The 25,192-nt window shown below is 45.2% G+C and overlaps 1 protein-coding gene across 6 annotated transcripts in view; it reads left to right on the forward strand.

The window, feature by feature from the left end:
• The window catches only part of LOC137431736 (rho GTPase-activating protein 15), a 246,576-nt gene that overhangs the window by 117,699 nt on the left and 103,685 nt on the right, over positions 1-25,192 (forward strand). For 5 of the 6 annotated variants that reach the window (XM_068123376.2, XM_068123380.2, XM_068123379.2 and 2 more), the window contains 5 exons: positions 9,706-9,828; positions 11,651-11,728; positions 19,228-19,626; positions 20,734-20,808; positions 24,273-24,340. In XM_068123376.2, coding sequence (XP_067979477.1) covers positions 9,706-9,828; positions 11,651-11,728; positions 19,228-19,626; positions 20,734-20,808; positions 24,273-24,340 — 743 coding nt within the window. The remainder of the gene's footprint in view (positions 1-9,705; positions 9,829-11,650; positions 11,729-19,227; positions 19,627-20,733; positions 20,809-24,272; positions 24,341-25,192) is intronic. The other variant, XM_068123381.2, reaches the window with a different exon arrangement.

Here is a 25,192-nt window from a genome sequence, read left to right on the forward strand (position 1 = left end):
GTGTGGGTGTATCTCGGCACAATGAAGAACGCTATTGAAAATTGGGTCGCCACGTCAAAATCCAAGATGGCCGCCACCATATATATGTCAACCTTGTGAGCGAAATATCTTGAAAAATAAACGGATTACTAACTTCTAATCTGGTGTGTGGGTGTATCTACGCATAAGGAAGAACGCTATTGAAAATTGGGTCGCCACGTCAAAATCCAAGATGGCCGCCGCCATGTATGTCTGAACCTTGTGAGCGAAATATCATATCATAGCATGTTTTCTCCGTCTTCCACTTTGTCAACTCACATCACTTCCCCGACGGGGGACCTCGGCGTAATGCTTGTTATAACGGCAACCAAGCGCTTTTCTGCCGTTTGGGTTTTTGTGATGGTAGTATCGCAGGCTTGCAGGATGTGGTATGCAGAAACGATCAAGTAGTAGTGTTCAGACAGAAGCATTTGACTGTTTATTCCAAATAAGTTTTGAAAAGCTCCTAAAGACTACATGAAAGGCTCCATGAAACACTTTAATCCTCCAACGAATAGCGCCTGTACGCTGATAGGGATGCAGAATGGGCTCCGCTGCACAGATGGCGCCGTGGTTCTGCATGAACGTCACAACACAGTATGGGTCATGGACAGCACAGCACAGAACAGAACAGAACTGAACTGGATTTGGTGGTGGTAAGGAAGCCACACCTTTGGGGGTTTAAGGATAGCAAGGCAGTGGCAAGAGAGTATGTTCCCAGCCAGCACAAGCCTATGGTGTCTGTGGTGAGGAAAAGAAAAGGAGGGAGGTTAAGAGCAGAGGTCGGAAGGTTATTAGGCGGGAGAAGTGCAGGGGAAACGTCACCGTAGAGTACAAGGAGATGGTGAGGGCCAGGTATAAGCAACTTGGCAAAGAAGCTGAAGGTTTTGAGAAGGAGTGGAAGAATTATGGAGAGGCATTTCGGGGAATTGCAGAAGTGTGGTGTGGAAGGACGTCAGGAAAGGTGCATCGTCGAGAGATAGAATCCAGGTATGGTGGACAGAGGAAGTAGCAAGGCAGTTAGTGAAAATAGGGAGGTATGGAAGAGGATAGAGAAGATCAAGGATATAGCGAGGCAGTCAGATGCGGGGTTGCTGCACCTGTATGGGCAGAAGAAGAATGCAGCAAGGAGAGCTGTGGATAAGGCGAGGAATGATTGAAGAGGCGTACAATACGTTGGAAGAGGATGGTGGAAGGAAGATGATCTATAAATTAGCTCGTGACGGATGAGGATAGCAAGGAAATGGAGGGGGAGGGGCGGTGATTAAGGATGATGGCGGGATGCTAGTGACAGAGAGGGGTACAGTATTGAAGGTGTGGGAATGATATTTCAAAGAGCTGTTGAACCGGGAAGGAATCAATGGTGATCTTGAGCTACAGAGTTGTGTGGAGGGGGAAGTGGAGTTTATGGAGATCACGGAAGAGGAAGTGCAGATGCAAGGGTACAAAAGGGAAATGTGCCAGGCATTGATGAAGTGTGTACAGAGATGATAATTGCAGTGGGAGAAGTCTGAGTCAGTTGGATGAAGAGGCTGTTGTATGTATGAGAAATGGTTAAATTCCGGGGGAATGTGGAGGGCAGGGTTAATTGTTCCGATATGGAAGGGGAAGGGGGATGTTCAAGATCTGGGGAAGTACAGGGGCCTTATGCTCCTTAGTCATGTCATGAAGGTGCTGGAGAGGGTTCTGGGTGGGATGATGAGGAGTGTGGAGAAGGGGATTGGTGAAGAGCTGCAGGGGCTCAGAATGGGTGGGGGAAAGACAGATGTGATGTTCACACTGAGACAGCTGGTGGAGAAGAGGTTGTATGTGCAAGGTGAAATGGTATTGGGATCTGTGGATCTGGAGAAGGCCTACGGCACATTCCCAAGAGAGAGGGTGATTGCGACACTGGATGGGAGTTCAGAGGAGTTCAGTGTGAACATTGGTTTGAGGCAGGGAAGCTCTCCCAGCCCACTCGTATTTATTATGGTGATGTAGCTGGTAAGCAGTAAGGTAAATATGGAAGATATGCTGGGGAGGAAATTGTATGTGGACGATCTGGCTGTTGTGGTGGAGAATGGGCTTGAGATGCAGGAATTACTGGGGGAGTCGGAGTGGGCATTTGACATGAATGGACAAGACTGAGTTATGTGGATCGGGCAGCAGAGAAAATACATGAATATCAGGTTGGAGAGGAAGGAGATCAGACAAGGAAATAGTTTTTTTGAGTATCCGGGTGGAACAGTGACCGGGGATGGTAAGTCAGAGGCAGAGGTGCGTAGGAGGATTCAGGTGGGTGCACATGCGCATTGAGGAGGGTTGAGGTTGGGGGGTGGGGGGGTAATGGCAGACAGCTTTCAAGGAGATTGAGAGGAAAGTTTATTGTGTCTTGTGTAACGCCGACCTATGTTTGCAGTCTGGAGACAGTGTCACTGACAGAGAGACCCCAGCTGCAGGTTTGCAAAAACAACTTGGCCGTGGTCAGGATGATTGCCAGAGTGGAGTGCAGATAGAAGGAGAATTTATGAACTGAGGAAGGAAATTGGTGTGCAGATAGATGAGTTTGATGGGGAGATTGGTGAAATGCTGGCTGGATGGGATGGACACTTGGTGCATATAGGGGAAAAGAGAATGGCAGGGAGAACGGATAGGTTGAGGTAACAAAGTAGGGGGAAAAGGAGTGACCGGTTGATATGGGAGGATTGTGTGAAGAGGGACATCAGAAAAGTGGGGGTGGTTGGATGGTGGAGAGAGTTGGCTGGGGATAGAGGGGGAGTGGAGGAGTATTGTGGTCAAGGCAGGGTAGGAGCTTGGTGCCAGTGAACCTCTCCCCTTGTAACGGGAAGGGAAGGAGGAGAAGAAGATTAGGTTCTTAAGAATAGCACAGGAAAGGACCCGTCAGAAGAAACACAGGTGAAAGAAAGTTGGAAGAACTATACCGAAAATTTCTACAAACGAGAGAGTTCATGGAACACCTTACCCCAAGCATTCTTGTAAAACAAGGACATTGGTGGGATTTGCGAGCTGTGTATTTGATTGGTCTGGATGATGTAAATTCTGTAATATTTTATCCAAGTACTGCTGAATGGAAGGGGTTTGAAAGTGTAAAAAAAAAAAAAAGAAGGTGATTTTGTGTTCTCCAGTGTTCAAGTATTTGTTTAAATTGAAACAAATGGTCTCGCGGCATGGTCTCCCGAGATCTTGTGGGTGACGTCACGGTTTTTCGAAGCTGTACATGTTCTCCATGTTTTCAAAGTTAAGTAATTCTTCACAATTGTATTTTTGTCGAAACTGTATTTATCTTTCGGTGTGTGTACCTATAGTGTGTCCCGAGGAAGATTCTCGGTGTTAATCTTTCATAAATTAATCGTTTCTGTTTGCCCAGCGTGTGCGGCCTTGGAGCCTCAGGCTTCCCCGGTCCCCCGTCGACGTTTGTTCACTTAAGTTTCTTCCTTCGCTGTTTTTGCTTGGTTCTTAGATTTCTCCCTTCTCCCCCGAACTTCCCCGAACATCTACTCTTTCTCCAACGTTTTAAACCTCTTCAATCCCCCCCCCCCCAAAAAAAACAACAAAAACAAGCATTTATTTCCCTTTTTCCACGTGTGCTTTGGTCTCATCGTGTGCTTCTGTCCACGTGCGCTGTGTCGCCCTGCCCCCATTATCTCCTTGCCTTCCACCTTTTGCCCTGTTCAAGTGACTCATGGTTGTCCCTCTAGGCCCTCTCCCCGTTGGTATTTTTGTGAATATAAGATTGTTCTTAACGGTTCTGTTTAAATATGTTTAAACTTTCCCCTGCAGTGTTTTATTCAGTGGTATATTACAACAAGCTGTTTTTCTTCTTATTTAAAAGGCTCTTTTCTATTTCCTCTTCAACTCATTCCACAACAAAAAAAAATTAAATCTCTTACATTTCTTCCTCACCACATGCTCCAAACTCACCTTCATTCCACCCCTCCTCTATCGTTCTTAAACGGATCGCTAACTTGAAAATCACAATAAACCCAATTTGTTATATATGTTCGTCTTTCATTAATCATCTACTTTCTAAACTTCCGCTCGCCCCTCCCCTTCAAAACTCGCCCCCAACCACTTCCCTTCAAATCCCCCCACCCCCACCCCCTACCATCCCTCTACAATTCTCCCCCTCCCCCCTCCTCCTCACAGCTGCCTCCTCCCCACTTCGTCTCCGTTCTATCTCATACCTCCACCTCCCCAAACCTTCTACTTTCCTCTGCGCCCCTTCAAACAACTCCTCACTGTGCCTCGTCCCATCACCATCAATCTTTTCGTCCTCCTCATCCTTCCCTTTCTTGTAACTCTTCTGTAATCTCTGACACACTATCAACTGCTCTCCCTACCCCACTCTCATCCTTCATCTGACCCTACCCCTCTCCTCCCCTGTCCTGCACCCGATGCTCCTCCTCTCTCCTTATTAACGGTATGGACCTCAAACATCCGGGGCCTTCGCTCAAACCTGATTGATCTCTCCATTCAGGTTGCTTCTGACAATCCAGATTTGATCTGCTTAACAGATACTTTCCTCCTTCAAGATGTCTCTGATTCCTTAATATCTCTTCCTGGTTACTCCTTCTTCCGATATGACAGACCTGAGCCTCGTCCTGGTGGTGGGGTTGCTATCTTTCTCAAAAACTCTCTTCCTCACTCTCCTTGCACTGCCCTCTCTCCACCTCACCCCCAGGAGTACCCCTGGCTATGGCTTCCTCTCCGCTCCCACCTTTTGTTCATATATGTTCTGTACCGTCCTCCAAACAGTGATGACTCCATTTACATTTCGCTGTCTGACAACATGGACCAACTTCTATCAACTCAACCCAACTCTCTCTTCTTCATATGTGGCGACTTCAACTGTCATCATGCCAGCTTGCTGGGTGTGGGTTCCTCTCTCACCAGCCATGGCACCTCAGCAAAGGACTTCTGCGACCCATTGGGACTGACACAATCTGTCAATTTCCCGACCCGGATCTCAGTCAATGGAGTATCTTCTCTTCTCGACTTGGTTATGACAAACTTCCCTGCAAATGTCTGTTGCTCTTCTTCTGCTCCAATCGGTTCTTCTGATCACGTGCTTGTTAAAGTGGACATCTCTGGCCATTCTCAGAGAGGCTCCTCAGCGCTGACGAGTCTGGCATTTCACTCAGGCTGACTGGCACAGTCTTCAAGCAGCCATCAATCATCTGGACTGGTCTCCCATCTCTACTGCCTCTGATATAAACTCTTCCTGGGAATTCTACCAAAGCAAACTGCTCTCTCTCATGCACAGATTTATCCCATCTCGTCTTCAGTTGTCTTACCCTTCCTCCCGTCCATGGTACACTGGGTCTTGTGGTGAGGCAGTTGCCCTGAATCGACTTGCCTTTGCCTCTTGGAAGGCAAATCCAACTGAAGGCAATCTCAGTTCCTTCCACCAAGCTTGGAACAAGTGTGTGTCTACCCACAGGAGTGTCAGGAAGCACTATCTCCACACTCAACAATGAATTCTCAAACCTGTCTCCTTCCTCCAAATCCTGGTGGTGTCTGGTCAAATCCGTTTCTGGTGTTTGTTCCCCTTCCGTCCCCTCCCTTACCTCAAATGGCTACACAGTTGACACCGCACGTGACAAAGTCGAATGCCTCAACTCTGTGTTTGCCTCAAAATCTTGTGTCTCAAACCCATCTCTCTGTTCCCACCTCACCCAGTCGAACCCAACTGCTCCTGGACTCTGTGTCCTTCTCTCCTGACAAGGTGGAGAAGTTTTTGTCAAACCTCGACTGATTCTGCAACTGGACCAGATGGCATCAGCCCACGGGTCCTAAAATCCTGCTCTGCCGCTCTATCTCACCCTCTCTCTGTTATTTTCACCCTCTCTCTGTTCTTTTCACCCTCTCCCTGTTCTTTTCACCCTCTCTCTGTTCTTTTCACCCTCTCTCTGTTCTTGTCACCCTCTCTCTGTTCTTTTCACCCTCTCTCTGTTCTTTTCACCCCCTCTCTGTTCTTTTCACCCCCTCTCTGTTCTTTTCACCCTCTCTCTGTTCTTTTCACCCTCTCTTTTGCTCAAGGTCATCTGCCAGCATCTTGAAAATCAGCAAACATTACCGCTTTACACAAAAAGGTGCAAAAACAGATCCTTGCAACCATAGACCAATCAGCCTGCTCCCAATTATCAGCAAAGTCATGGAATCCATCATTGCTTCGGGTTATATCAAATCCTTCCTCTTCTCCAATGGCTTGATCTCCAATCATCAATTTGGATTCAGACCAGGTCATTTGACTCTGGACATGTTGCTTCTGTCGTCTCAACAATGGATGGAGGTCCTCAATGCCAAACAGGAAATCAGAGCTGTCTCCCTTGACATATCACGTGCCTTCGATACGGTCTGGCACCCAGCTCTGCTCACCAAACTCTCCTCCTATGGTATCCATGGAAATCTCCTCGCATGGCTTGTGGTCTTCCTCTCTGGTCGTAGTCAACGTGTGGCCCTGAATGGATTTCTCTCATCTCCCCTTCCTGTTCTGGCTGGAGTTCCCCAAGGTAGTGTTCTGGGTGCTGTGCTATTTCTGGTCTTCATCAATGATCTCTCCGACTCTCTGGAAAATCCTCTCTGTCTCTTTGCTGATGACTCCACTCTCTGCCGCTCCATTCCTCATCCCTCAGATCGGCAGTCTGCAGCCTGCTCACTCTCTGCAGACCTGGACAAAATCACAGACTGGTCAAACAAGTGCAACATGTCTTTCAATACTGACAAATCTCACACTCTTACTTTGTCTCTCCGAAAAGACCGACTGGAAAACCCTCCCATCCACTTTCTCAACAATCCTCTCCAAGAAGTTCTGTTGCTCAAGCTTTTGGGTCTCACTATCTGCCATGATCTTTCTTGGGAAAACTACATTTCCAAGCTGGCCTCCAAAGCCAGTCGCCGACTGGGCATCCTCCGTCATGCGAAGTCCTTCCTTGGCACACCTGAGCTCCTCACCACATACAAGGCTTTCATCCACAGCTCAATGGAATACTGTTCCCCCCCTCTGGGCCGGTGCTCCTGCCTCACACCTAGCTCGGCTTCACGCTGTTGAAACCAAAGCTTTCAGAATCATTGGAATCTCATGCGATGAAGCTAACTCCGAGGGCCTTTCACTCACTCACCGCAGGCAGGTTGGTGGTCTTTCTGTCTTCTACCAACTCCTCTCCGGCCTTGCTCCCCCAGCTCCCCCAGCTCTCTATATGCTCTGTCCCCCAAATATTCCTACAGGTCGCACAAGATCTGCCAGCAACCCTCTTATGGTAAAACTGCCAAAATCTAGGCTCTCTGCTCACCTTCACTCTTTCATTCCCCTTTTCTCCCACCTCTGGAACAAACTCCCCCACTCCCTTCAATCCCACTCCTCCCCTCCATGTCTTTAAAACAGCTGTTTACCACCATCTCTTATCTTCCCCCATCCAAAACCTTGATCTTTTCTACCCCAGATACACTTTTTTGAAATTCCAACTTCTTTTCTGGAAGTCCTTGCAGTGTCCATGTGCTTTATAATTCTCCCACCTTCCCCCAAGCCCTCTCCCTCCCACAGTTCTCTCGATGTCCCTGCTCTCAAATGTTGTGTTTGTGTCCTTCCCCCTCTCTCCCCATCTTGTCGGCCGCTCCCCTTATTTTGTGTTTTGTGTGTCTGTTTAACCTTTTGTGTGATTAATGTTAGCTCTTTCACGAGTCTCGATCTTGTATACAAAACAAAAAAAAAAGTAAGGGTTTTATAAGATTGTTGAATTTTATTTGGATGTTGCTGTCTTTGAAAAAGCATATTTTACACCACCTTATTTTCGGGTTACATTCGTTTTTCGTGTCTGTTGCATGGGTCCTTTATGATGTCCCTAAAAACATTGTTTCGCAATTATTTTCAATTTTGTTTGACTGCCAGACAGGAAAATGGACTAAGGAAAAAATCTCACTCCTCTCTGCGCATGTGCATCCATGACGGGACTAATTCAGTCACGGTACTGCTAAACTATAGCTTTTTCCCCCCGATTCATCTTACTATAATTCACCAAATGTCCGTCAGCCTGTTCGAAGGTACCGCAAAAACGGCTCAACCGATCGAAACGATATTTTGTGTGGGTAATCCTGGGATCTCCAGGAGTAAAATAGGCTATTTAGTTTTTCCAATTTCAGCTTTGGTCTCCAGTATTCTCAGGTTTGGACTCCCGCATGACATTCACGTTCGCATAACGTCCATTGTGACGATGTTGTGACGATGTATGTGTTCACGGTAATGTTTGGCGTGACGGTGTGAACATAATTTCGTAATGTTTTTCGTTTCGTAATCCTTTAATGAACGTTTAATGTTTCATGAACGTTTAATGCCCTTCGATGTCCGGGGCCGCACGCGCGCTACATTGGACGGGCCAGCGTGTACCTTGCCATTCACCGTGAGGCTCGGGTGAACCGCTGAGCCCCATCGGTGATGGGGACTGGGGCTTGAGACAGTGTCCTTCATTAAAAGTATAATAAACGCTGTCTCCATCGATATTGCCAAGGCCATAACAGCCGTAACGTTTAATCTCTACATGAGAGAATTCCACATAGCTATTTGGGTGGTGAATACGCTAACAGATCGCTGTCTCCATCGATCTTGCCAAGGCCGTAACAACTATCGGCTCAAAATCCTTTTAATTGTTGATTTGGTACAGTTACACGTATCGGGAATTTGGTACACGTATCGGGAGTACATACGACATAGCGATTGTGAACACGATTATCGATCACGATCCATGATCATGATCATCACGATCATAGTGTATCGATCATGATTTGAAATACGATGGAATAATATTTACCGATATGAACAGTGATGAGGCTTTTATGGAAATTCTAAAGATACTGTTTAGATTTTGATGATTTGCGTGTGATATGATTCAACGGATGTTTATATGAATCATTTAAAATAAAAAAAACCTTCAATTTCTGATAGTTTGCCTTTTCATTTGGGCTTCCCAATTGAAGCCCCGCCCATAGGGTGTGTACCGTTGCTAGTGTTCAAAATATAACATTCAATTGAAGTTTAGTTATTCCTCGTTATTAACTGGAATTTGTAGGCAGACAGACAAAGTGAACTAATTGCTTTATCCCACATTTCCCTTTGTGTGTAGGGGATAATTAAGAAAGCAATATGGATGGCAACCTTCATAGAAAGAGAATATGAGCAAGAACCAGTTGCGATAGAATGTGAGGTGCGGAGAACCCGGAAAGAGTTGGCAAATGGAAAAGCACCAGGTGCTGATGAAATGCCAATAGAAAACAGTGGAAAAGTCCAAAATGTCTGGAAAAGGCAATTAGGTGCAAATGTCAGCAGAAGTGCAAAGAGAGATGAAGTCGATTACCTTGGATGTAAAATTAGATTTGTCAAAGTGGTTTATAAGCGTGTTTCTATTAGTCTTAGGGCCGAAACCTTTTCCATCGGAACGCATCTCCAATTATATAATGGAAGTCATTGGGAAAATAGGGTCGATTATATGGAATTTCGCTTTATGTCCAACTTTTTAAGAACATATATATTCCATAAATCGAGGGATGGGTGTGCTCAGATGTACAAGCAAAATCAATATGGAAGGTATCAAAATACTTCCAAATTGGTCACAATGCCATTATTACTCGAGTTTAAACTGAAGAAGTGTTTGAAATGTTTATTATTTGAGGGCGGTTTCCCTTTTCTGCCTACAGCCTGCAACTCCTCCTCCTGATTATGACCAGGAACTATTGGACCCCGGTGTTACTGAAGGTTGGCGAGAAGAAGAGGATGAGCATGGGGAAATGACCTTTACTCATCCAACTAGTCCCAACACTGTGAGTATGCTCACCCATCAATTACATACAAATGACATTTTTACCGTACAATTACGTACCTCCTCCCCCGCCCCCCCCCCTCCATCTCCCTTCCAATGTTGTTTTAATTTTCACTTTCACTCTTACACTACATGGTCATAAGTATGTGGACACCCCTTCTAATTCGTTGATTCGTTTGTTTCAGCCACACCCATTGCTGACAGGTGTATATATAATCAAGCACACAGCCATGCAATCTCCATAGACAAACATTGGCAGTCGAATGGGCCATACTGAAGAGCTCAGTGACTTTCAACGTGGCACCGTCGTCATAGGATGCCACCTTTCCAACAAGTCAGGTCTTCAAATTTCTGCCCTGCTAGAGCTGCCCTGGTCAACTGTAAGTGCTGTTATTGTCAAGTGGAAACATCTAGAAGCAACAACATCTCGGCCACGAAGAGGTAGGCCATACAAGCTCACAGAATGGGACCGCCGAGTGCTGAAGCGTGTAGCGCATAAAAATCGCCTGTTCTCGGTTGCAGCACTCACTACCGAGTTCCAAACTGCCTCTGGAAACATCGTCAGTACAACAACTGTTCGTCAGGCACTTCATGAAATGGGTTTCCATGGCCGAGTAGCCGCACACAAGCCGAAGATCACAATGTGCAATGCAAAGCGTCGCCTGGAGTGGTGTAAAGCTCGCCGCCATTTGGACTCTGGAGCAGTGGGAACACGTTCTCTGGAGTGATGAATCATGCTTCACCATCTGGCAGTCCGACCGACGAATCTGGGTTTGACGGATGTCAGGAGAACGCTACCTGGCCGAATGCATAGTACCAACTGTAAAGTTCGGTGGAGGAGGAATAATGGTCAGGGATGTTTTTCATGGTTCGGGCTAGGCCCTTCGTTCCAGTGAAGGGAAATCGTAACGCTGCAGCATACAATGACATTGTAGACGAGTGTGTGCTTCCAACTTTGTGGCAACAGTTTGGGGAAGGCCCTTTCCTGTTTCAGCATGACAATGTCCACATGCACAAAGCGAGGTCCATACAGAAATGGTTTGTCGATATCGATGTGGAAAAACTTGACTGGCCTGCACAGAGCCCTGACCTCAACCCCATCGAACACCTTTGGGATGAATTGGAACGCCGACTGCGACCCAGGCCTAATCGCCCAACATCAGTGCCCGATCTCACTAATGCTCTTGTGGCTGAATGGTAGCAAATCCCTGCAGCAATGTTCCAACATCTAGTGGAAAGCCTTCCCAGAAGAGTGGAGGCTGTTGTAGCAGCAAAGGGACAGGGGGGCGGGGGGCGGGGCGGGGCGGGGGGGGGGGGGGACTAACTCCATATTAATGTCTGTGGTCGTTGCGAATGGACCAAACCATTCATGTTTTTTTTTTGTTTTTTTTTGGCAAGGAACGGGCACCCACGTACGGGCACGTCCTAGCTTATATATAGTACGGGCATGCCCTAGTTTAGTTAAATTGAGTAGGAGGGATTGCAGCATAATATGCATCCATCAATTTTGAAGTAGAAACAAGAGGAGTACTTTAAAGCCAAATGTCCTTCATTGTTTGCATTTAACCCCGGATGTTCCAGCCCTCCTTTCCCTCACCTCACCATCTCGCACCTGTTTCTTTTGCAACACATTACTTTGACATTATCCTATTGAATGAAGATTTGCATTCAATATTTTGCCCATGCTATATTTTTGATGTTCATAAAATTGCCTTTAATTGTCAGTCCAATTACACACCTCATTTTAGTCTTTTGGCTTGTCTGCTCACTGCCATCTTGTTATTCTGCCTTTCATTGTACTAATCTAATGATTTGTTTTCTAGTGGAAAAAATCCTCAGATCATCAGGGCAAGGTGTATTATTACACCAACAAAGGTGATAGTGTCTGGAAACTGCCACAGGTAAACATAAGATGCTGAGTGATAATGTTCAGCGAACATGTATGGTTGTCTCTTTGCTGCTGTGTTGCACTTTTGTGTAATCCTCCAATAGACTTTGCTATAATCGGCAAAGCTTGCTCATGGCAAGAGGTGAATACAAATTTGGTTTATCAAAAGAATTGCCATTCATCTGACACAATACCAGTCCTATCCAAAAGTAATGATTTGAACTGAATCTCATTACCCTCACCAGAGGAGGGGAATGACTCCTTTTGGGTCCTGACTCCTTTAGGGTCCAGACCCACCCGTGACACACTGCCTGGATATAATTTATCCATTTGGCACAGCGTTCAATGACTTTCAGTCTTTTATCATGCCATCGATGATGGACTCGCGTAATATCCGCCCTGAAAAGAGCAGTCACAGCCATCTATGAGGGCCAGTCAATAAGTAACCTGAAAATATTTTTCACAACTTGTTTATTGCATGTACGTGTATAACGACTGTTATTTTTCAACATAATCTCCATTGCGTTCAATGCAATTTTTTCCAGCCCTTTACTAAGGCCTGGATTCCTCTAGAAAAAAATATTTTGGCTGCTTGTGTAGCCATTCGTGCACCGCCTCTTGGACCTCTTCGTCGGATCGGAAAGTGGTTCCACCAAGCACCTCTTTAAGTGGCCCAAAGATGGGGTAATCTGAAGGGGCGAGGTCTGGCGAGTAGGGTGGATGAGGAAGACACTCAAAATGCAGGTCCTCGATTGTTGCAGCTGAAGCGCGGGCAGTATGGGGCCGAGCATTGTCATGCTGCAGCAAAACACCAGAAGTGAGTAGTCCATGACGTTTAGATCTGATTGCTGGTTTCAGATGATTTTTACGGTCGCAGTATGATGCACTGGTGACTGTGGTCTCTCTGGGCATGTAATGCTCTACAAGTGGGCCTCAGCTATCCCAGAAGTGCGTCAGCATCACTTGTATCCAATTAACGCTACAGCATACAATGACATTGTTGACGATTGTGTGCTTCCAACTTTGTGGCAACAATTTGGGGAAGGCCCCTTCCTGTTTCAGCATGACAATACCCCCGTGCACAAAGCGAAGCCCATACAGAAATGGTTTGTCGAGATTGGTGTGGACGAACTTGCCTGGCCTGCTCAGAGCCTTGACCTCAACCACATCGAACACCACACCAGAGGAGGGTAATGAAGGTGGAAGTTGAATGGCACCACCCTTTGCTTGCCCTCTTCATTTCTGGCTGAAGGTAGTGGACCCAGCTTTCATCCCCAGTCACTACGCACTGTAAGAAAGCATCGCCTTCTGTTTCGTAACGTTGCAGAAGTTCCTTCACATGCGTCCACTTGCCGTTCTTTCAGTTTGGGTGTGAGTTGTCCAGGCACTCACTTTGCAGACACTTTGCGGAACCCCAGCACTTTGTGAATGATATGTTGTGCTGAACCATGGCTCATGATCAATTCGGAGACCACTTCATCCAGCATAATGTGACGGTTTTCCCTTAGCACGTGCTCAACTCCTGCAACCATTTCTGGTGTCGGCTGTGTGAGGCCTGCCCGAGCGAGCGGCGTCTGCCATGCTGGACACTCCAATTTTAAACTTCCTGTCCCAGTCGTACACCTGCTGCAGCGATAAACATGCCACTTCATCCAGCATAATGCCACTTCATCCAGCATAATGCTACTTCATCCAGCATAATGCGACGGTTTTCCCTTAGCACGCGCTCAACTCCTGCAACCATTTCTGGTGTGTTGGCTGTGTGAGGCCTGCCCAAGTGAGCAGCGTCTGCCACGCTGGACACTCCGATTTTAAACTTCCGGTCCCAGTCGTACACCTGCTGCAGCGATAAACATGCGTCGCCATATTGCATCTTCATTCTGCGATGGATTTCACTGGGACTCACACCCTCACTTCCCAAGAAACGGATGACAGAACGTTGCTCCTCCCTGGTGCATGCTTCTAAGGGAGCCGCCATCTTGGAACTGCTCTACTGATGTCATACGCTCAATGTTGCCAGATCTAAAACAGGCAAAACATGACTCTTACCTTATAGGTCTAACGTATGTCGTCGACAACTACACACGTTACATTCTCGAATTTATATCGCCATTTTAAGGTTACTTATTGACTAGACTTCGTAGCTTCCCTCAGAGTTCCTCCCGCAGTGCGAGCACTTCGCGGTCCAGTATGTACCCAGCTTGATACACTGCTCCATGTTGCCCGAGTTCCAGTCGGGCTGCAACACCCACACACAGCACACCATGTCACACCAACCCTTCATCCCAGATGCCCGGACCGTGTGCGATTATCTCTGCTGGCACATTGTATATCCTCAAAGCCTCCACACCGCACCTCGTGCCTCAACTCCGCTGGCTGACCACCCCAGCCTCGCATCACACCTCCATATAGGCACTCTGCAGCTTAACGACATGAGCCGAGATGTATTAGACATTACGTCCACTGGCGAGGGCACGCACGTGTATGCGCTGATCGCCTCAACACTTTGAAAGAAAGGGCCATCATCTCCAGTACCCTTACCGAGAGGCGTTTCAAATCTGCCTGACTGAGTCCCAAGCCGCGAAGCATGGACACCGATTCTGGCGCCGACCGCGCCAATTTCGGGTAATGGTGGCAACGATAGGTGGTCCCTCACTCTGAAATCGAACTTTGACCCATTCAAGAATATCTGGAATATCATAATATTTCTTCTGCCTCTCATGCGGCTGATGAACACCAACCTTGGACGGATAGCCGGGCGGTCTTTAATTTCCGAGGTGATCGGCCGAATTAATGGCGGTTATTTTTTATGGAATGCGCGGGACGAAAAGGCAGCGAGGCGATTACCTGACCGAAGCACACGGGTTGATTCCCGAAACCCACAACAAATAAACACGACACAACAAATAAAATGCAACACAATAATTTAATGAAAAGAAATGCAATACGAAAGTGGTGAAAATCATGAGGATAGAGATAGAGAAAATCATGAGGATAGAGTATTACTCATTACCTGAGTGTCCAGAACCACCGGATTACCATTCCTATGAGCAACGATATTCGGCGTTTGAATCCCTGCCGACGTGGGAATCCTAGGTTCTTCCAGGACCTGGTACCCCCATTGTCGGAGCCGGTCGCACACGAAGCGGGAAACCGCATCGTGACGCCGAACTCTGAACCCCATGAGTCCTATGGTACACTTGGGAAATATGATTCAGTGACTCTTTCACTCGGCAGCCTGCATCACACCACCCATCGCTACCGTGGCCAGGTCTACCATGGCACGACCTGGACCCTGTTGGAAGCAGACTCCCTCTCACCTTGATCAAATCTATGTACGAGCTCCCTGTCTGCAGCCTTGTTCTGCTGTATCCCCACCTGATAGGTTCCGTGGCCCTGCTTGCCTCCTTTCGTGCCAGACCATCAACTGCTTCGTGTAACAACCTGGCATTCATTACATCCACTTGGCTTCTGGATTTTGGTTGAACTCCTCCCTAACGCAGCACTGCCGAGATCCGAGTCCTGACCTCATCACCCAGAGGCGTCTTGCGAACTGCCTTTATGTACGAACTGGCAGACAACTCTAAGGCTCTCATCAATCTCTCATGCAAAATAGGAATCGTCGTAGTGAACTGGGACAAGCCCAGTCCACAATCGTCTGCTTTGGCATGGAAGAAGGCTACCGGGGTATCCCTCGGCAGTCTCAACCATCACCGCACGTGATTCTGCATTTGCACATCCACAGACTTGGCATTTAATATGGAATATTTTTTTTGTGGGGGTGAACTTACTTTTCAAGATGACTTAGAACCAAAAGTTCATTGGAATTATGTTGAAATTATTCTAGATTTTGTTAATGTGACCTTTAAAAGAAACAAAAACCACATTTGACATTTCGAAGCAAATAAATTGATCCTTGAAAGTGATGTAAACTGATATCAAACTCAATTCATGGACAGTACTGTGTTAAACTTCTGTGCGTTTTCCAGAAGTATCTCTTTATTTTGCACATTAGCCAAAAATTTTTTTAAACAAAAACAAAAGTTAAGTTTCGACTGGGATTACGGACAGTAAAATTACAGTTCAGTACTTCGTGTAACCCCCACGAGCATTCAGGAGAGCACGTACACGCTGAGGCATGCTGTTCACGAGATTTGCCAAGGTTTGGACAGGAATCGCTTGCCATGCAGTTACAATAGCCTGCTGCAATTCATGCGCAGTGGTGGGCTGCTGGTCCAAGTTGTCGATTTGACATGGTAATTCTGCCCACAAGTTCTCTATCGGATTCATATCCGGGGACATGGCAGGCCACCCCATATGCTCTACACCACGGTCAGCAAGAAAGTGTTGGATCATGCGAGCATGATGAGGCCGTGCATTGTCATCTTGGAAGACAAAGTTTCCTCGAAAGGCTGCACGAGCAAATGGAAGCAATGTTTCTTCCAGAATGGCCCTGTGCTTGAACTGGTTCAGGTTAACATTCAGAACAACCAGGTCAGTTTTGCCCCCTGGATGAAAAGCAGCCCAAATGGTCACCCCACCACCTCCACCTTGGACTCTTGGCACTATACAATCTTCGTTGTAGGCTTCATGCACTTGTCTGCGCACTCGGACGCGGCCATATTGACGATAGACCAGAAATCTAGACTTGTCACTGAAGATCACGTGATTCCAGTGTCCTGGCTGCCATTGACGGTGCTCTCTGGCCCACTGCAATCGGCGCTGGCGGTGTTGTCTGTTCAGACGTGGCTTTCTCAGGGGACGCCTGGCACGATAGCCTGCTTGAACCAGTCGTTGGTTGACTAGCCTTCTGGATACAGGCACATTTGTCAGTTGCTGCCACTCAGCCCTAAGCCATTAGCTGACTTGGTACGGCCATTGCGGACTAACTGGTGCAGCTGGCAATCATCCCTCCTTGTGGTTCTGCGGGGACGTCCTGACCTCGGTATTGGAGTAGGGGACACCCCTCTGAGCATTTCATTTCAGGATCTTTGACACCTGACCTTGAGTGATGCCATACTGCCGAGAAATAGCACGCTGTTTCATGCTGGAATTTCGTAAAGCCACCACTAAATGACGAACAGCATTGTCGAGTTGACGGACCATCTCCAGGGGAAGTGGCAATAACTTTTGTAGACGTGCAGCAGTTGTTTTCCACTAATACAGAACGCAGCAACCCTTATATACCCGATTGTGAAGCCAATCGTCAAATGTACCTGTCCGTACATTTTGTCACGCCACCTGTGATATAATCCTGTTATTGACTTCTTGCTGCGACAATCAGTGACATGGTTCTTTTAACAAAGACATCACGAAGGTGGTCCATTAAAACGAACATCTTCTACTGTGGTTTGAGTGGGGCTCTACAAATATTATGTAGACAGTTCTCAAAAGTCTTCCTGTGAGACTGTGCCACTCCCTGGTGTTGGAACAAAATTCCCAGGTACTTCAGATGACCCTGGCAGCAAGGTTGCGTGATCCGAGGTGAAACACCTCAGATGCGTCCACCACGAATTGTTTGGGTTTGCTGTCTAAAGCAATTGCTATTGGTGCAGACTATTCCACGTTGAGATCCAATCCAGCTCCAACAAGACATTCCTGCACTTTGTCCAATGACTTTTGGAGACTAGGTGATGTCCTTGGACATACGATCAGGTCATTGGCAAATGCCAGAGCTGGCACCAATGTTGTTCCCAATCGCATCCCCACTCCCTCTGGGATGTTTCTGAGTACTTCGTCCAACACTGCATTGAACAAATTAGGTGAGAGGGGTCACCCTGCTTGACCCCCCGGGTCATCAAAATTTCCTTGTCATGGCAACAGTCTAGGTACGTAGTACACCCATTGTACGAATGCTTGATATACGTGATGAGGGGAGGTGGAGCCCCCATCCTTGAGGATGTACTTGATATCACTCCATGCGTGACTGAATCTAAGGCCCTTGAGACGTCCAGCACAGCAAGGGGCAGAGGTTGGAGGTTATGGGTGACCTCATGAAGGATGGCATCAAGGAGAACAACATTCTCAGCACACTCCTCCCCCTTCTTAAACACGCTGGGCACCGGATGTAGCTCGAATGCCGAAGAATATTGTCGAGCTATAATTTTGTGGTGCAAACGCACCAAGAAACTGCTGATCGTCATAGGGCTAAACTCCGAGGCTTTCTTTGGCTTCTCAACCTTGGGGATAAGAACCGTTTGGTGCTTTTTAAGGCAGTGGGGCAAGTACCCCACAAGGATCCACAGATTATAGAACTTACTGAGACAACTATCCGGTATGGAACGGGTCAACCTGAAACTGATACTGTCCACACTGAGTGCACCTTCACGGAGCATTTTATTTTCCCTCTGGACGTCAAGCACCGTGATGGGTCGCACCAGATGCCATAGTGTCCCAGCTGTGTTCTGCCAATACAGTCTCCTGCTTCCCACTCGAAGACTTCTCTCCAAAACTTTTATAACTCTGTGGGTTAAACCATTACATCACCCCGAGCCCATGTCCCTGAAATGCGCTGCCTGGCACACCGTCCTGGGTTTACTTGGATAAGTCTCTGGATTGCGGCAAACTCGGTCAGCAGGATGTTCTGTTGGCTCACCTTTGCGCTCTTGCTCTCACCACGGGTCGTGCCGGGTCTTCGAGCTGCTGGTCCTTCATGCCTGTTGTCCCTATGGCATACTCTTATACTCTTACAATTTCCGATGCCCCCTCGTGGGGGAGTCCTCAATCTCACGCTTGATGTAATTCCCTCTGCAATGGACTCGAGTTCTGCTTAAAGATCTTGTATGCTCAGGGTGTCAACACGATGGATGAGATCATAAAGTCTGTCTTCACCCCAAACACTAGAACCCTTAAACAAAGATGTTATATAGTCTACTATGTCCCTCAACCGCCCATCACCACAATCTCCCCCCCTCATGGCATTGGCTCTCCTCCAGGTCAGGTTTGAGGCACCCGAGCACGGGATCCCAGGCTCGGGTAATTACTAGGGCACGTGGGCTGACGGGACGGTCTGGACTCTAGACTCTAGAGGTATGCACACTCGCCTATAAGCTGTCTCGCCTATATTTGAATCCCGGCCCAGCTATAAACTGTCATCCCGGTGTTTCACAGGCAAGGTTATTAATCAGTGTGTCGTCGTCCCACTAATGGATGTTAAATGGGCGTTACGTCTGCCAGCATTTGTTGGCGTCCATTAAATATCCCATGGTGTCCTTCGCAAAGAGTAGGTAAGCTATCGCCGTCACCATTGCCAAATTCCAAATTCCTGCCTTAACCAGCAAGGACTGTGTGCGCATCAGTGGCACAGTTGTGCCCTCAGCCAATGATGCTACTAAACAGCCTTGTGCTGCATATAAACGAAGACGACTCAAGTACGTTTCTTTTTTGAAGAGACATAATTTTAATGAATGAATATCTTGTGGTAGAAATTTGTATTCCTTTAAATAAGCAGTTTCTGGACTTTAGAGTTGATTAATAGATGGCCATGTATTATTCCCAACTCTTGTCCTTCAGGTGACTTCCTCAAGCTCGACTCTGTCAAAGAGTGCAGAAAACATGTCACGTATAGAAACCTCGAGCATCAAAACTTCAGGCAGCGATTCACCTAGCAGTGACCAGTCTGGTAGTACCTTTCCCATCTCTTCATCATCGCGAATGCCTTTTGTGGGAAGCTCTGTCAATCCTTCATCACCTGGATCTCCAGCTTCTTCCGCAGCAGTTTTGGAACCATTTGCCAGTGTTGGACCAATAAAATCCACATGGCAAGTTCCGAGCAGCAATGCCAAGTCAGAAATGGTGTTTGACAGAGATGGTTCTGTGACGATGGTGAATTGGCGCAAGAAAACCTCTGGACCTAATTCCCTTGACAGGGCAAGCCTTGCAAAGTCCGTGGCGATCCCTGAAGTACCAAAGGTAAGCAAGTGTTGAAAGAAAATCGAAGTTGATGGTATTTTAATGAAATTAAAAAGCATTATTGTCTTCATCAATCCACCCCTTCTACTTGCAGTTGTGATCTTTCCTTCCCTCTTATCTCTATATTTATCTCCATCTCTCCCTCTCTCCCTCTCTCTCCCTCTCTCTCCCTCTCCTGTTTTTTCATCCTATTGTTGCGTCCACTGTTGACGTATTGCCTTCTTATCCTCTGTCACCATGCTCCCAACAAACATAGACTTGCAAACAAAAAAGTGGTATTTTCAATCATCACAATACATATCACTCTATACAAAACACTAGTTCTCCTTTCATTCCTTTTTTTTCACCTCTCCAGTTTAGTCCAACAATTCCTCCAATTAAAAATCTGCCCAATTCCATTCACTCAGCACATTTCAATACCTACATTTGAAAAATAATGATATTGAACCTATTCTAAAGTACAAACACTTTTTCCACTCAAATGTCTCCTCTCCTTAAGCCCTGCCAAACTTGGGATCATTGGAGTTCACCTACATTGAAACATCTCCAGCTAGTGAAATATCTTGTTATATGGGAACCAGCACTGTGGCCCAAGTACACGTTATATAATGCTAAGACTATTTTGACTTGTTTATTATCTCCTTAGCAATACAACCTATTTGCTGTGTTAATAGCTGCCTGACTCTATGCTGTTGTTTTGATGACGTATTTACTGTTACTATCAAGTCTTTATCCTTTAAAGGTTTAAGCATATATGTTGTAAAACTTTTCCATTAAAATAAATATTTACCTCTCCTTCACCTTTGGCATTCTCGCTCGCATACTCTTGTAAGACCGCCAACATAACTTCAATACACCAGAAAGATGGAAAAATAAATCCTCAACTACAGAAGTGTTTGTTCACTTCCAATGATAAAAACAAAGCTGTGGAGTCTATCATTGAATGGCACTTTTTTCCTATTGCACTTTTACCTTTCTGGATTCTGAAGTTATTGGGATAATTTTAGTTGTTTATTTAATTTCTATTTTTCATTGCATTTATTTAATTTGAAATTAATTTACTGTGTCCTCACTCTTGTTCAAAAATTTATTCTCTTCAACTGACAGACTCTGCAGCATCGTCGGAACCTCTCTGACCATGGCCTTTCTACCCTTGCTTTGCCAGCTACAGCTGCACCATCGGTGAGTTATTGTCATGCTCAACATTTGAAACCTTATATTGGGTTTGTGAGAAATGACTGAACTTCATAATTTTGGTGTTGCTTTTTATTTTCCATGTTTTTGTTAACCATTATTTTTGAAACTGCTCATGGTATTAAACTCATTTAAATTACCTTGTCTCATGAGAAATACACTGTTGTAACAGTTGTTTTCCCCAACCTCCTTCCCACGCCTCCTCCCCCAAGCCCTCTCCCTCCCAAAGATCTCCCGATGTCCCTGCTCTCAAATGTTGTACTTGTGTGCTTCCCCCTCTCTCCCCATCTTGTCTCCTGCTCCCTTTATTATGTCTTATGCGCGTGTTTTTTTTTTTTTGTCATTAATGTTAGCTCTTTCACGAGCCTCGATCTTGTATACAAAAAAAACCCAGTGCCAAATCACAACAATTTGGGTATGATAAATTCCAGCACATAAAAACCCAAGCTTTGTTGCTACCATCTTTTTATGAGTAATATGCTTTGTATTATTGCTTATTGAAGCCTTTTTGGCTGCAAGTGTTCATTTCACAAAGTTAATTTTGCCACTTTCTTATTTTGCATTGTGTTCTCTGTAGTTTTTCAAATCCGAAGCACTTTAGCTTTTTGTCCCAAATACAGATGGACATTTTTCGCCACCTTGCGGCCGTTGTAGTACTGAACATTATTTTGCTGTCTGCTCTGACTCAGTACATTAGATGTGCACCAATGCTGAAATGCTTGCCATGCAATGTTCTAAATGCCTGGAAGTGATATCACAGCATAATATTGCCAAAGTACAAGTGATCATGCTAGCACTTTTTTTTAACCCACAAGCATATTATGATTATAACATAAGCTTAGTCGCTTTTGTGAAGATATGGATCTGAGTGCCACATCGGCCATTCCTGCCTGGATTCTGACCAATATGTATACCTCCCACCTATTTATTTGGATTTCCTTTATTAATTTTTGGACATCTTGATTAATTGTACTGCTTTTGTCACAAGATTAGTAAAAAGTTAAAAACTATTGTAATAGCATCGATCTGTTTTTTTCTGTGCACAGCACGAATGTGTAAACATGACATTCCACCCCCACCCCTCTTCTCCACCATTGCCCTCCTGTAATGGTATGCATTGAAGCTTTGTCTCCACAATTTAATAGCACCCTGCTCAAGTTTAAAACTGCTCAAAATCCACAAACTGTCAAACTACATCTGTGTTATGATTCTGTACATAGTCACATTACACAAGTTTGTAAATTGGAGCAAACCTGAACCAAATTTAACAGATAAGAATAGCCCTTCACATGTCCCATGGATTTGGGTTCCCTATTGTCCTACCACAGATACGGTTTCCCTTCGCCCATCCCCACCTCCTGTTTATTTTTTTTATATGTATTATTCCTCGTGGTTACATATCACCCTTGTGGCGAGCTCACTGATCCAGGGGCCGCAGAGTGCTACAATCCATGGAGGAACATTCTTCTGAGCAAGGTGTGCTTTGGCCCGCCCCTTGATGCAAGGCCTGGGATGACAAGACCTCCGGCTAGTTGAGAAGAGAGAATTATAAGCACTGTAGCCTGGAATACCAAGCAGAAGGTGTCTCTTCAGAAGCTGAGAGGTGTTGTAGCTTTGAGGGAGCTGGCAGTTAAGTAGGGTGTGGGTGTCAAGAGAGTGCCCCACATAAATCTCTGGCTGTTCCACACTGTGCTATGCTAGTTCTCCTTTCCTGTCCTGGGTGAATGAATGGAAGCCATTTTCCTGCTGGGATGGGTATACTTTAATTTCTTCTCTCCCCTGCTCTTTTTTAAAATCCCCGTCAACTCTTAAACCCCTGTTTGTATGGATTTGTGGCCATAGCTGATATGGCTTCTGTATTTCCTTCTGTGTTGCTGTGGGAGCCAATTTGATTTGTACTTCATGTAATTTATGTGTAATCATTGTTTGTCTATACTATAAAAGGTAATTTGTATATTTGTTTGTTTGTTTGTTTTTGTTTGTTTGTTTGTATATGGTTTAAAAATTAAACCAAAAACTACTGAACCAAATCCAACCAAATTTTGCATGTTGCCAAATGGTACCCCAGATATGGCTTCTGTCAGGGTAGCATATTTGGGGGTGGGGGTTCTGAGTGGTTGGGAGACCCCAATTCTCTCTATGTAAATTTGTATTGTATAGCACCACCCGATAGTATTGTATAGCATGACATTCCACAAGTACCAGTATTCCACTGATGGTAACCAGTATTACCAATAAATCATCTTGAATAAAGAAAGTTTAAACAACTTGATAAGTATGCATTATGATGATGTTGGAATCAGAGTGAAAGTAATTCGAAGTTTTCAAAATGTTTCATTTCGCTCATTTTAATTGGAGGTTCAAAACAAGGCATACAACACAGAGCTTCGCAATGAAGCAGGCGTGATTTTTGCTTGTGCCATATAAAAGCAGCAAGGATGTTTTGTCAAAGGTGATGTTGGCTGACTTCCAAGCAGATGGAAGATAACCTCGCACACGTTAGTGTGAATAGAGCAAAATGTTTGTGAAGTCCAACATGCCATCTTTCGATAAAATACGTCAGCAAAGCGACGGGTAAAAATGCCTAGTTAGCTATAAAATTGCGTTCTGGTTCATTCGTCATTATAAATTTACAATCCCATTATTGTATCACTTAAGGTTGCATGTTGCCATCTTGTTCCTTCATCTATGATGTCAGCTTGGAAAAGCCATTGGGTTTTATGTGCATTTTTCCGCTAACAGCTTTCAGATTTGATCAATCAGGCCACCCACTTTATCTTGGGTGAATATGCCCATAAAGACCTGGGCAGGTTGCTGTGTATTTAACCAGTTTTGTGGGGATCATTTTAATACAGTAATGTGGCAAAATCGTGCATGAAATGTTACTTGTATAAAGATTAATAATTACGCACCATCACTTTGTGGTCGAGATATTGTCGGTAATGTTGCTTTCAAGCAGAGGAACAAACAGGTGGAGTTTTATTCCTCAACTGATATTGATAGAAAAAGCTTCCAAAACAGTAGGTCATGAACAAAATTTTTTTTTTTTCATCATTGCTTACCTCCCAACATACCTATTAATCGTGGTATACACCTTAAAACACAATACTACCTCCTCAACTGTTGAACACATCTCCCTCATTTGTATTGTCATATGGTGCGTGAGACTAAAACATATTAGGCTTATGGGATTACAAAAATTGCTGAGATTGAAAATGGTTGAAGAACAAGGCAAAACTTTGGGGTGGGGCAAAGGGATTGGCTGGTGGAGGAGGGTGGGTTGGTGGAGGAGGGGGAACGGGGCTAAATTATATTATTAAAGGTTGATACCATGCAGCAATCGTGATTTGTATAAATGCTCTCACATGCACTGTATGGAAATCGCATTCCCTTGCATATGCCATAAATATACGGCCCCTTTGAGTGTTGCCAGTATTTTATTTGTCTTCCAGGTACCAAATCTTGAAAAAGCTGGCGTGCTCAACAAGACAAAAATAATGGAAACTTCGAAAAAGTTACGGTAAGAATTTAATGGGTATGCTTGTTATGCATAATGGTTCATGCTAGACTCTACATTCCACTTTGAGAAATATCAATGACACGCCAGACATATTGTGGGCTATTCTATTCAAAGTTATGTCTTTACATTGGATTAACACCCAGATCACTATGCTGTTCCAAGATGCAGTGTGTAAAGTCATTGGATTAACACCCTTAGAAAGGAACAAGTGATTTGCATCGAAGGGAAAAGAGTTCAGCTTTCTAAAAACCTGTATCTAAATGGGTCAAGTAACATTTATACGACATAGAATACAACTTGAACAGCACTCTATAGATTGCTCTATATTACTCTGTATCATTATTACTCTATATCTATATATCTTTATCTATATTACTCTATATCTATACTCTATCAGCCAGATTGAACAGTTTACATTTTGTATCCCCTGATAGGCCAGATCTGCAACCGGACCTCTACCAACATCGAATCGGCTTGTTCTTGTCATCCACCCAACTCCCCCACAACGTTTTGTCATAACCTGTCCACAACTTTTTGAGATGTGCTATATATCGTTTTTGGTCCTATTTCTCAATTATGAAGAATCGCTTAAAAAGAAACATTCTCAGATCCAGATCTTCATCAAATCAAATAAATTCGTCCTTTTCACACACCTGACCTGCCCACCAAGTTTCATCCAAATCCTTCTATAAGTATTTTAGATAGCATGCTCACAGACCAACAGACAAAACGGACAAAACAGAAAGCATAACCTCAATCCACCTTCGGTGGCGGAGGTAATCAGGATGAACTTGGCCCTTGTATTTGTGTAGCAAGCTGTATAAGACATGTTCAAGTCCAACAAGTTCAATT

The sequence above is a fragment of the Myxine glutinosa genome, chromosome 7 (genome assembly GCF_964187855.1).
Source record: "Myxine glutinosa chromosome 7, kmMyxGlut1.1, whole genome shotgun sequence".
Classification (NCBI taxonomy): domain Eukaryota; kingdom Metazoa; phylum Chordata; class Myxini; order Myxiniformes; family Myxinidae; genus Myxine; species Myxine glutinosa.